We start from the raw sequence: 12,510 nt of genomic DNA on the forward strand, positions 1-12,510 counted from the left end.
TTAGTTACTTCAGATCGTGCGTTTTTCCAGTTAGTACACTATTTTTTTTTTCGTTTATTTTTCCAGGACATATGAACGAGGTTCTACTGTATAGTAGCAGCACAGTGCAGGTGATGAAGATGCATTTGGTATGCGCATTTGAAAATAATGTGTAATCATAGCACAAAAATATAAAGGAACTGCATGATTTAGCTTTCTCATGCAAGTCACTGCTGCTCTAGAAAAGTGCTTTCTTTGAATTTGCGCACACGTGACCATTCAGCTTTGTTCTACATGAAGGTGTTGTTCATTGTAAGTTGTGCCACCAGCAGAAATTGAAATACAATTGAAAAAAAATGTAAATGAGGATACCTCTTACAAATAAATGCTTGAGGATGCAGTTGACTGCTTTTAAAAACGTTAAGGGATATTGTAAATCTGTTTGTCGACTATGTGTCACTGTATTATGGGAGTCTCTAAACCATTTCATTAAGACCGCATCAATGTACCTCGTGTATACAACATGACACTGCTGTTAGCCAACATTTTAAGATACATTGTTAACAACCCACTTCTAAGCCTGTGTCATGCTAATGTCACAGTTGCACCAGTATATGTGTAAACACAGTGACGAATTGTTGTTTATTTTTTGTTTACATATAGCATATCGGTGTGGCACCTGCACTACCTTTTGTATGTGATGTGGTTCTTCAAATTCTGTCTTTATTTGTCTCGACAGTGGCTCCCAAGATTGACCGTTCCACACTCAAGGACGTGACCATCCATGCCGGTCAGGGTGTCAAGTTCGACGTCAAGGTTATTGGCGAGCCCCCACCGAAGACTACTTGGTTCCTGGAGAAGACTGAACTGAAGGATGGAGGCCCATACTCGATTGACAAGGAGCCTTACCGTACAAAGTTCACCATTCACAATGCAGAACGCAAGGACACTGGGGAGTACAAGCTGGTGGCTGAAAACACATCTGGAAAGGACGAGGCTACAGTCAAAATCATAGTCCTAGGTAATTCTCGTCACCCTAGCTGCACACCCAATATGTGAATCATGAAGTAGAGGTCACAGTACTGTGTGAATCATAAAGCTGAGGATGTACGTTAAGGTTGTACAGAAAAAAATATAGGAGTCTTCTTGTACGACTCCTCTGGAAGATAAAGCTTGCTTTTGAATAATGACCCCCTTTGCTAATGAGCTAATGAGCCCATTTGCCTGCAAAACAAAAGGATTTATTAAAGTTGGTTTCCTTTTACAAAGCTTGTATTACAGATGAGCCAACTTTGATGGATGATTTTTCTGCAATCTGTGGAGCTGCACACTAATGTAGGAGAACAAAATGTGGTGCTAGGTAGCTTATTGTCGCAAGACGACTACTCTCAAAGACAGTTAGAAGGAAGACATAGCGAGAGTAAGCAGTCACGGACAATTGTTGTGACAATTTGCAAGCACCACTCATGGGTTTCAAGTACCAGCAGCTTCTAAAACGAGCACTCAGTGCACTGCTCACTCAACCGCACAACTGTTAAGCCAAAGTGACCTTTCCTTTGCAGACAAACCCACGGCTCCTGAGGGACCTTTGGAAGTGACAGACGTACACGCTGAGGGCTGTAAGCTTAAGTGGAACCCACCAAAGGACGATGGCGGGCAGCCACTGGATGGCTATGTGGTGGAGAAAATGGACACAGAGACCGGACGTTGGGTGCCAATTGGTCGGCCCACAAAGCCTGAGATGGAAGTCAACAACTTGGAGCCAGGCAAGGAGTACAAGTTCCGAGTGCGTGCTGTGAATCCCGAGGGAGAGTCAGAGCCACTTGAGACGGAGAAGGGCACCATTGCCAAGAACCCCTATGGTAATGTTCATTTATTCAAGAGAAATGATTGGAGCTTGATGGAAAACAGAACGCTCTGTAAGAATTCAGGAACAGCAGGACAGATCAAGGCACATTTGCATGCAGAACAATGACATGTGTAGTACAGCATGATTATATCTGAAAAACTGTGATTACACAATATTTTATGACATAACAGAAATTCAATGTATATAGTACTACATTCTCCGCACTTCCTTCATTGTGATTAGCTCAGCAACATAATGACTTTGATAGGCTAGATTCAGTCTAATATGAAAGCAATGTTGCAAATATTTTGGAATGCTGAATGTGTGAAAATTGGTGTTCAAAGGTAACTGGCATTCATCTCAAGACTGCTAGTTTTGTTCTTGGCTTAAAAAACCTTAACTTTGGTGAGATCAGTAAACTAAGGTGATGGGTTGATTGTCAATGAGAGTGCTTAACAGGAGCATTTTATTCTTATCGGTGATGCAATATAATGAGGGCTTGACATTTATTGTCTGCAGTTGGTTGCAGATTGTGCAGTGTAACAAAAACTTAGTTTATCACAGCTTTAAAAACAATTTCTACAATGGCAAGGCAAAGCATACTTATACATATGCTACCATAATTTGCAGCTTATTCCACCACTTCAATTATGTTGCCAAAGATGTTCTGTAGGTGAGCAGAGGTAAAGCTAGTGTAGTCGTACTTGTTCTGTTTTTATTAACCTTTCAGTACTCTCTTTACCTCTAGCTGTTGCTTTATGTACAGTTCGCAAGATTTGAAATAGGTCTTGCATCACTTTTGATGGCCGCATCTTAAGGGATGATATTAGTAGCAATTACGCATGAGCTAATATTTTTGTGTTCTAAGGTGGACATTACTTGATACCATTACTCGGCATGCTGTATAAAAAAAAATCTTGCAAGTGAGGATTTTTACAATGTCCTGGTTTAGTATAGTGGTTGATTGCATTCACTTCACATACAGATGCCCCTGGTAAACCAACGGGAGCTGAAGTTACTGACTGGGACAAAGATCACATGGACCTCAAGTGGCAGCCACCTCTCAAGGATGGCGGTGCCCCTATTGAAAAGTACATTGTAGAGAAGAAGGAGAAGGACAGCCCCGTCTGGACGAAGGCTGCTGTAGTAGATGGCAAGTCCTGCGAGGCTCGCGTACCTGACCTCATCCCCGGTGAAACTTACGAGTTCCGTGTTCGAGCTGTAAATGCTGCTGGTCCTGGAGAGCCATCGGAAACCACTAAACCTATGATTGCCAAACCCAGAAAACGTGAGTCACTTTTGTGCCATTTGTTGCATTGCAAATTTTCAGCTATCCAGTTATGGAAAAACAGTTCTGCAGAAATCCACATGTAGAAAGTTTCATGAAAGGACAAAATTATAATCTACTCGAAAGCGATGCAAAGCTACAAAGGAAACCCAGAAAGAAAGTTTCACATCGGACGAAACATTCGCCCTGGTTCAGGGATCAAACCTGGAGCCAACACCTTTCCGTGGTGATTGCTCTATCACCTGAGCTAACCATGAGGCCGCGCTCTGCAACCTGCTAGTCAGTGCTCTGGTTAGCTCAGTAGTAGAACAGCCACTTTGAGTGGCATTGGGCCAGGGTTCGACCCGCGGACCAGGGCAAAATTATTTGTCAACTGCAAAGCTTTCTTTCTAATAAACCCATATGGGTTCCCTTTATATATTCACTCTATTATCGGATCAAAAAAAATTATTTTATTCAACTACCCCATTATGTGCACTTGGACCACTGCAGTAATAGATGGCATCAATGTTGAAAATTCAGCAGTAGCACATATATCTATACGCTGATTTTTGTGCATTTTTAACAGGTGATGCACTTCTTGTGATATAAGTTAAAATTAATTATTCATTCTAATCCATTCCTTTGAGCTTTTGCCACTTTGAAGAGCACTGATATGATTTGCCTCATCAAAGCCAACAACACATTCATGTAGTGGATAAACTCAATGCTGCGACTTTCCCACAATTTTCTACAGTTGGTCCGCAACATCATTGCTAATTTGTGTATAAATGTCTGCAGGTTATTTAACTGTAGAAGTGTAGCTGCCATGAGATGTCAATTCGAAATTTGTAATATAACATAAGTGCTTTACTTTTATTGTCCATCATGTGCTCTTGCTTACTTAACTGTCAAAGTGTAGCTGCCATGAAATGTTAATTTGAAGTTTGTAAGATAACATAAGTGCTTTACTTTTATTAATCACATGTTCTTGCTACTTTTAATTATGCCTTCGCATTGCGTTTAATGCATATATCAGATTCTACTTCATTAACACCTGGTGTTTGTATTTTGTACAGTGGCTCCCAAGATTGACCGCCGCAGCCTGAAACCTATCACCATCAAAGTTGGACAAGACTTTGAGTTTGATGTTAAGGTTCAGGGCGAACCACCCCCAAGCATTAGCTGGATGCTTGGAGCAAAGCCTGTGGCTGAGCGTCCCACACTGAATATCACAAATGTTCCCTATAACACGAAACTGACCTGCGACCGTGCTGAAAGGAAGGACAATGGTGTCTACAAGATCATTGCCTCCAACCAGTATGGAACAGACGAGGCTGAGGTGGAAGTCAACGTCATTTGTAAGTTACTCTTCTCTGTCCATTTTACAATCACTGGCACAGTTATATTGCTTATGCAAGTGTTAGTACAAAAGTGCTCTCCTTGCTTTTTGTCCCAATGCATGATGGCAAAAATTCAGTGTTGCATGTCGCAGTCTCACTCGTCAATGTAGTGTGTTGGTTATCATTTATTGCCATGGTACAGCTTCTAAAGATGTTGAATGTGTTGTTCTGGTGGACTATTTTAAATGATTTATTTGCATCGAAGCAATCACATGACCCACTCAGTATACAAGGCTTAATATTTCCTCTCCTTTCTGTTGCCATTATTAAGATGAGAGAGGCTGAGTTGAAAAGATTAAGTATAGAGAGGCCATATATTTGTTCAGACCCCTGTGAGGAGCTCTCATATCATAGCTGTCATAGAACTCCTCATAGACTTCATATTGCAAGGGCTACCAATTTTCATGCAGCAAGTTGCTAACTTAGTCAATCAACATCGCAGCATAATGGCTGAATGATGCGCATCTGTTGCTCACTAGTACAAAGCTCACACATTTGCTATTCTCCAAGGATTGCTGTCAAAAATGGGTTTATATTAAATGAGTTTCATGACACATAAACTGCAGTAGACTGAAAAAGGAAAATTGGCATGTGCCCAAATTCTAGCACGAAGCTGCAAAGGAAACCCATACAAGTTTCTCAGAAAGAAAGCCTTGCAGTTGAAAAAAAAATTGGTCCAGGACCAGGACAAATTTTTCTTCAACTGCCAGGCTTTCTTTCTGAGAAACCCATATGGGTTTCCTTTGTAGCTTCTTGCTACAGTTCGGGTGGATGCCAATTTTTCCCATTCATGTACTTTCCTCCACCTTGCGGGCTTCCGCAGAACTGATGCACCATATGCAGTAGGCTTTCTTTAAACGGAGCCTCAAGGGACCAGGGAAATTGGTACCGTTTATCAGGAGTCCCATTTACTGATAGACAAAGCTTGAGCGTTGCATGAATACAAAACCAACCAACCAACCATGAGAACCGTGTTCCATTTAGGTGGCAGTTTGATTTAAGCGAATTCCATTTATCAAGATTCTACTGTAGATGGACCTTTGTTCTAGAGATAGAGATGAGAAAGAGATGGGGCCACTATTAATGAACTGCATGCATTACTGCAGAATATTTTCTTCGAAATATTACGGCATTGTAAAGTGCCCACTTGCAAAATGCATGTCTGCTTAGAGTTTTCAGACCTGACATAAAAAATATCTGTGTGTAGCCAAGCCCTCGAAACCCGAGGGTCCTTTGGAGGTGTCGGATGTTACCAAGAATGGCTGCAAACTGGCCTGGAACAAGCCCAAGGATGATGGTGGTGAGCCTATCACCAAGTACGTGGTGGAGAAACAAGACCCGGATACGGGTGCATGGGTTCCTGTTGGTGCAAGCCATTCGCCTGAGTTCCAAGTCACAGGGCTCACTCCTGGCAAAGACTACAAGTTCCGTGTCAAGGCTGTCAACAAAGAAGGGGAGTCTGAGCCTCTGGAGACTGACATTCCCATCACGGCCAAGGACCCATATGGTAATGAAGTCTAAGAAGTAAAGTTACCTTAACTATCTGAAGAAGCAAAGTTCCTAGGCTTCTCAGATCTTAGAGTCTGCACTTGGATGCTTAAATTTTCTATGAAAATTAGGCTGCACGTACATTGAATATGCACAGCAGCATTACTTTTCATTCATAGAACGCAGGGCATGTTTGTTTTAGTAATGTACATTGCAGCATTGTGCTTGATATTTGATAAAACAAGATGGCTTGGTAAACAGAGTGATGTGCAACCACTACCAGACTTAAGCCAAATAATTAAGACACACCTACAGCAACCTAACTTTAATAAACATAAGCCTTATGGCGGAAACGTTGAATATTTTGGAAGAACAACACATTAAGCTAGCACATTCAAGACATCTCAATCAAACATTTTTAGCACCCTTTGCAAAAGAAGCAAAGAGGCGCTTAAAAGGAATGTTTGAGTTAAATGTGACAATGACTGTATACATGCAAGCAGAATACTCACCATTGCGCCTCTTACTTAAACCAGCCACAACTGAAAAGCTCCCAGCACTCCAACATAGACTGTCGAACGTATAACGACATTATCCGATTTTGTTAATTGGCAAATTTGCTGTTAGTGCTTAACCTACCTGTATAATGCTACCGCCATTATGTCTTTGCAATTTTCAATGCCAATGCATATTTCCTTCACCTGAACAGATGCCCCGTCGGCTCCTGGAAAGCCGGAGGCCACGGACTGGAATAAGGACCATGTGGACCTCAAGTGGACGCCACCAGACAAGGACGGAGGTGCTCCCATCTCGCATTATCTGATCGAGAAGAAAGAAAAGGGCAGCCCCCGTTGGGAGAAGGCAGCCGAGGTGCCTGGCGACCAGTGCAAGGGAACCGCTCCTTTCTTGGATGAAGGAAAGGAGTATGAGTTCCGCGTCATCGCCGTCAACAAGGCCGGTCCTGGAGAGCCCAGTGAAGCCTCCAAGCCTGTTGTGGCTAAGCCAAGATTCTGTAAGATCCTTCTCTGACTTCTGATTGCTTGCACAATTTATGGTAGCAGCTCTTTGTATAAAGATGTGGCTTAAGGTTAGGAAAGGGTTTATAATTTAAGGTCCATGAAAAATTTCTAGGATTTGCTCTTAGTAAAGCCTTCATTCCTTGTTGTGGCATATGTCTTGTGGTTTTCATATCGCTAGAACCCACCCTCCCCTTGCTCTCATCGTTTCTCGTACGTATTTACAAGGGTTCTTCTGTGCTGTCATGTTGGTAGTTGTCCATATATCAGCAGATTGTTTCACTAATATTGACAAATATTTATATGGCCTGGATGTGATACGACAATGTTTCTTTATACAGTACAACCACTTCATAGTGGAAGCAACTGATGCTTGCAATATGGTGACTCTAAGTCCTTTCAGTTATGTAAATATTATAATTTATTGAAGAGTAGCTTTGTTCTACTTCTTGGGTAGATATGACAATATTTCTCTTTCATGAAGGTTACTCCACCTCGTGGGCTTCCACAGAACTGATCTGCCTCCTTAGAGAGAGCTGGCATGCCAATTCAATCAGAAAACTTGTTCTCACTTTCTTCTGTCCTCATATTGATCCTTTCGGCTGTGCTTTATTTTACCATCATATTTGTTTTATAGGTATATAAAATAATTATGGGAGTTTTTAGCTCTGGACCACTTCACTTAATCCAAGCTCTTTTTCCTCATTTCAGTGGCACCACGCATTGACCGCAAGAACCTCCATGACTTAACCATCAAGGCTGGACAGCCAATCAAGTTTGATGTTAACGTTCAGGGCGAGCCTCCTCCAACCATCGTCTGGTCTCTAGATGATGAGACCATCAAATCCACTTCTCATCGCAACATTGAAACTGAAGACTACAATACTAAGTTGGCTGTGCGGAGGGCTGAACGCAGTGACTCTGGAAAGTACACCATCACTGCCACAAACAGCTCTGGCAAGGATGCAGCCACAGTCACTGTCAATGTTCTGGGTAAGCACTTTAATTGACTTGAGGCTAACACACCATTAGACAAACTTCCGGGCACAAAGTGAACAAGGCTAATCCTACACTTGTAGTTTTTTACCGAGGTTAAACAGAATAAGGGTTCACTCGGCTAAATGACACTCTTTTTCAGGTCACAATAATGACACTTGTTCTTACAAGGCCTTATAAATACAAATTAAAACTGGTTTACTTAGTTCACAATTGTGTAATTTAGGTGTGCAGTTAAAAAAATAAGGGCAACTGACACTAAATTTATTTTCTTTGCAAAAGCAACCCTAAAGCTAATCTAAAATCTACCTTATATAAAAGGAGGAATTTCAGCCACAATTTTTGGCCATCTGAATTGAATGGGCCCACTATGGACATGCTGTGCATCCATTGCAGATGTTCCAGGAAATCCTGAAGGTCCTCTGGAGGTCTCTGATGTCCACAAGGAGGGTTGCAAGCTCAAATGGAAACGACCCAAGGACACTGGAGGCATGCCACTTGATGGATACCTGGTGGAAAAGATGGACCCCGAAACTGGTGTCTGGGTTCCTGTTGGCAAGACTAAGGAGCCTGGTAAGCTATGGCACAGCATTTTGTTTAGAATTTTTCATAACTGCAGGTTCTTATTTACCCATCTAGGCACTGATATGAGACTGCAGTTTTGGCAAGTTAGACCATGGATACAAATTAGCACACATTGAAAACACAACGTAGAATGATTCCTACCTTTTACCCTCTGTTTTTATGCATGTTTACACTTGCTAAATAATTTTTGTCTCTGCTTCATTGCTCTATCTTGTATTTCTGATGGGTGCATTTTCTCACTGGAAACGAACTGCTGTACAGTTGGCCAAAAATAAAATGTGATTGAATATTTTCAGTAGCCAGTCACATTGTCTCTGCATTTTATAGACATCTGATAATGAACAGTGTCATTCAGGCTGCACAACAGTTATGGCAACTATATGTGACCTAGAAAAGTGGTAAGATTTTTTTATTTAAATTGCCATACTTCTCACTGATATCATTTCTTGTTTAGGCATGTTTAAACTGACACCCAATGTTTTTCGTAATTGGCATTATTATGCACTGATCCCACTTTTGTCTGCCATCAGTGAGTGTGTGCCTGCAAAGGTTATACTGTTTTCCACTGGTTAGCTTAAATTAGGGGTTGTTCCTACTTAACCATTTCTCATTACTGCTTTCCTTCCTTATTAATATTTGTGGAATGCATGTAAGCTTCCTTACTATCTTTCTCTTTTCTTCTTTTTTTTTTCTGGTAGAGGTAAATATTTCTCTTCAAAAGAGTGTCTAGAATGATGTATTCTGGTGTCAGTGGCAGCTTAATAGCTCCATACAGCAACATTGACTCAGCATAAGTAGATATCTTCCAATTGATTGTGTAATCATGGTGGCACTGTGATTCAATGCAGGAATGGATGTGACTGGTCTGACTCCAGGAAAGGAATACAAGTTCAGGGTCAAGGCCTTGAACAAAGAAGGAGAAAGTGAGCCTCTTGAGATGGATGGAACCATTGTAGCCAAGAATCCATTTGGTAAGTGACCATATCTTACCAAACAGGGTGTATAACCTAGTAAAATCACAGTCTGTTATTTAATGCAAAGACAATGCTATGTAAAGCCAAATAAAGGACACTGCATGTTGTATGTTCCTCTCTTATAGCACATCATGTCACTCTCATAAGATGCTTTCAGTGTTTGAAGAATGTGCATCTTTCAAGGCTGCTCTTTATCGTATGAAAAACTGAAACAAATAATGTCATTTCAATTTTTACTTTTTTTTGTTTTTTGCTTCTTTTTCATTTTTCCACGGCCTAACTTTAACAAAAAATAGTACCAGAAAAGTATGTATGTATTTTTCTTCCCCTAACTCTGCATGCCTATGTTTAGGCAGAGAAAGGCTACATTGGTCATTGCTTGATTTCTTTCAAGAAACTTTATGGAAAATTCATCTGCTTTTTCATTATTTTAACATTCTAGATAAAATGTTAAATGGTATATATCAATACTACACTCTTATCAGTTATGCTAACTTTACTTTCAACAACGTTTCATACATCTTACCATTACTTTGCATTTACTGTATTTGCATCAAAACTGTGAGCCCATGATGAATCCTCAGCACTCTTGATGTATTGTAGGGGCCCAACTTTTATGAAGTATTGCTTCTTGAAGGAATGTGCTTTTATGAGAAACATGGGCTTTTCTGATTAGTTGTGTGCTCTACGGTGATGTTACTCTTGCATTTGTTCACATTCACCAGATGAGCCCGGCAAGCCAGGCAACGTTGAAGCCACAGACTGGGACAAGGACCACGTGGACCTCAAGTGGACTCCGCCGGAGAAGGACGGCGGTGCTCCAGTGGAGAAGTACATCATTGAAAAGAAGGACAAGTGGGGCAACTGGGAGAAGGCAGCCGAAGTGCCTGCCACTCAAACAAAGGCCACGGTTGGAGACCTGGCAGCCAACCAGCCGTACGAGTTCCGAGTGATCGCCGTCAACAAAGCAGGACCAGGCGAGCCCAGTGATGCTACGCTGCCCATCATCACCAAGCCACGCAAGTGTGAGTTCATTTGGAACAAGTGGCCAGTCTCTTAAAGATTGCTTTTACTGTGGAGAAAGAGGCAGTAATGGAAGGAGCTGTGCTTTAGAGCAAGGCCAGGTAATATCACAAACGCTCCACCGGGGTAAGCGCTCATCAAATGCTCGTGTCATTTGGTGACCTGAAAGTGTAACTACCTCGTCACTGCAGTTACCATGCTAGCAGACACCACCTGTCACTTCTTCCCCTTCTGCACCTCCTCTGGTGCTTTTCCTTATGTGAAATTATTTAGACGTCCATATTCGGACACTGTTATGGAGTTTCTCTGCTATGCTTTTCCCTCATGCTTCTCTGCTTAGGTGCGGCAACTTTGAGACATTTCTTGCTCTATAAAAGATGTGGCAAATGGCAGAGTACAATACTCCACTGGGAATTCACACAATTGTATGTTTGCAGCCTGCTTAACTTTCGTTTTCCCGAGAAACCTTAGGTCATCTAAATGTCAGCTGACAACTTCATTCACACTTTTCACTGTTTGCTTTGTTGGGGTGTGTCTCAGTATTACAACATGAAGCAGACACTTGTCAAATGTGAAGCACCCCTGGTGGTTAATACTGCTAGTTGATAAACACAGAGCAGTAAAAGCAGCGCTTTAATCATGAAATGCTAAACGAATTTAACACTGAATAGGCTCCATCAGTTGTGTTGTAGTGGACATTGTTCCACTCAATTCAGGGCTGCTGACAATTCTTTTTTATTTTTCGTTGCTGTTCCAGTGGCGCCCAAGATTGACCGTACAAACTTGGACAAGGTGCGCATTAAGGCTGGGCAGAACTTCAACTTTGACGTGAACATCATTGGTGAGCCACCGCCGGAGGTCACCTGGACCCTGAAGGGGAAGAAGGTGGTCGCCACAGACCATGTCAAGCTGACCAACGTTCCTTACAATACCAAGCTCAATGTGCGGCATGCACAGCGTGCTGACAGTGGCACTTACACCATCACAGCTGTCAACGAGCATGGGAAGGATGTTGCTGACGTTGAAGTCATTGTCCTCGGTGAGTCAGTATACCATAGACTGCCTCAGGAAAGGCATAGTCAGTGCAAAGTCTAAGCAAACGCATGCTTAGGCTTTTGTTTGATATGGTAGATTGCAAAATTAGTAGTTCCATTTGGAGCAAGATTATATTGACAAGGGTCGTATGTAAGTTCACTTCAGTATGTGGCATCATACTGGTGGTCAGGTGCTACACTTAATGCCATACGGGTTTTTGCCTTTTTTCGTAAGTAATATTGCCATGCTGAAAGCACTTTCTTTCTTTTTACATCTTTTTAAAGAGCGAAAATGTCGAAACTGTCTGCTTCACAGTTTTACAGCGAAGCTATTAGCCTCTAGTTGGTCAGTATTTTTCGTGTCCGCATCCACCAGCAAAAATGTGGGCCAATCCCAGCAGCAGTACAGAGCCAGAAGCAGCGGCTCGTACTCCCGTAAGGCAGAGGCTTCAAGCACTCGGCAAAGTGAAGTGAACAGTGCCTGCATTCTTTGGAATCATGCATACAACATACAGAACAGCATTTGTTTCAATAAGAACAAGCACAAAACAAGCATCTCAACCACATAATTGATGATAAGACGCTCCTGATAACAACGCGAAGCACGAAGCTTTCCCCACATATGTGTCCTGGTAAAGGTTACTGTTGTGCAAGGGGACATCGCTGCGGCAGCTTGCGATGTGGGGAGTGATGTCCTTAGCCTTTCGTATATAAAAGAACCAGCCTAGCAACTGATTTCAATGTTGTTGCAGCACAGCTATGGCCAGTGGTGTGCTGTCAGAATTACCTTTACTAGCATTACTCTAAAGCAATAAAGCATTCATACCCCTTCAGCAGTTGTAGTGGCGGTTTTCAACAGCTTTGCTGGACATCCACTTTTGTAAGGTTGAGATGGC

General features: G+C 42.0%; 1 protein-coding gene across 7 annotated transcripts in view; it reads left to right on the top strand.

Moving 5' to 3' along the window:
* The window catches only part of bt (projectin protein bent), a 243,329-nt gene that overhangs the window by 165,682 nt on the left and 65,137 nt on the right, over positions 1–12,510 (top strand). For all 7 annotated transcript variants that reach the window (XM_075671547.1, XM_075671549.1, XM_075671550.1 and 4 more), the window contains 11 exons: positions 719–1,000; positions 1,542–1,841; positions 2,814–3,116; positions 4,175–4,456; positions 5,706–6,005; positions 6,696–6,998; positions 7,714–7,995; positions 8,395–8,571; positions 9,432–9,554; positions 10,283–10,582; positions 11,338–11,619. In XM_075671547.1, coding sequence (XP_075527662.1) covers positions 719–1,000; positions 1,542–1,841; positions 2,814–3,116; positions 4,175–4,456; positions 5,706–6,005; positions 6,696–6,998; positions 7,714–7,995; positions 8,395–8,571; positions 9,432–9,554; positions 10,283–10,582; positions 11,338–11,619 — 2,934 coding nt within the window. The remainder of the gene's footprint in view (positions 1–718; positions 1,001–1,541; positions 1,842–2,813; positions 3,117–4,174; positions 4,457–5,705; positions 6,006–6,695; positions 6,999–7,713; positions 7,996–8,394; positions 8,572–9,431; positions 9,555–10,282; positions 10,583–11,337; positions 11,620–12,510) is intronic.

The sequence above is a fragment of the Dermacentor variabilis genome, chromosome 10, assembly GCF_050947875.1.
Source record: "Dermacentor variabilis isolate Ectoservices chromosome 10, ASM5094787v1, whole genome shotgun sequence".
Classification (NCBI taxonomy): domain Eukaryota; kingdom Metazoa; phylum Arthropoda; class Arachnida; order Ixodida; family Ixodidae; genus Dermacentor; species Dermacentor variabilis.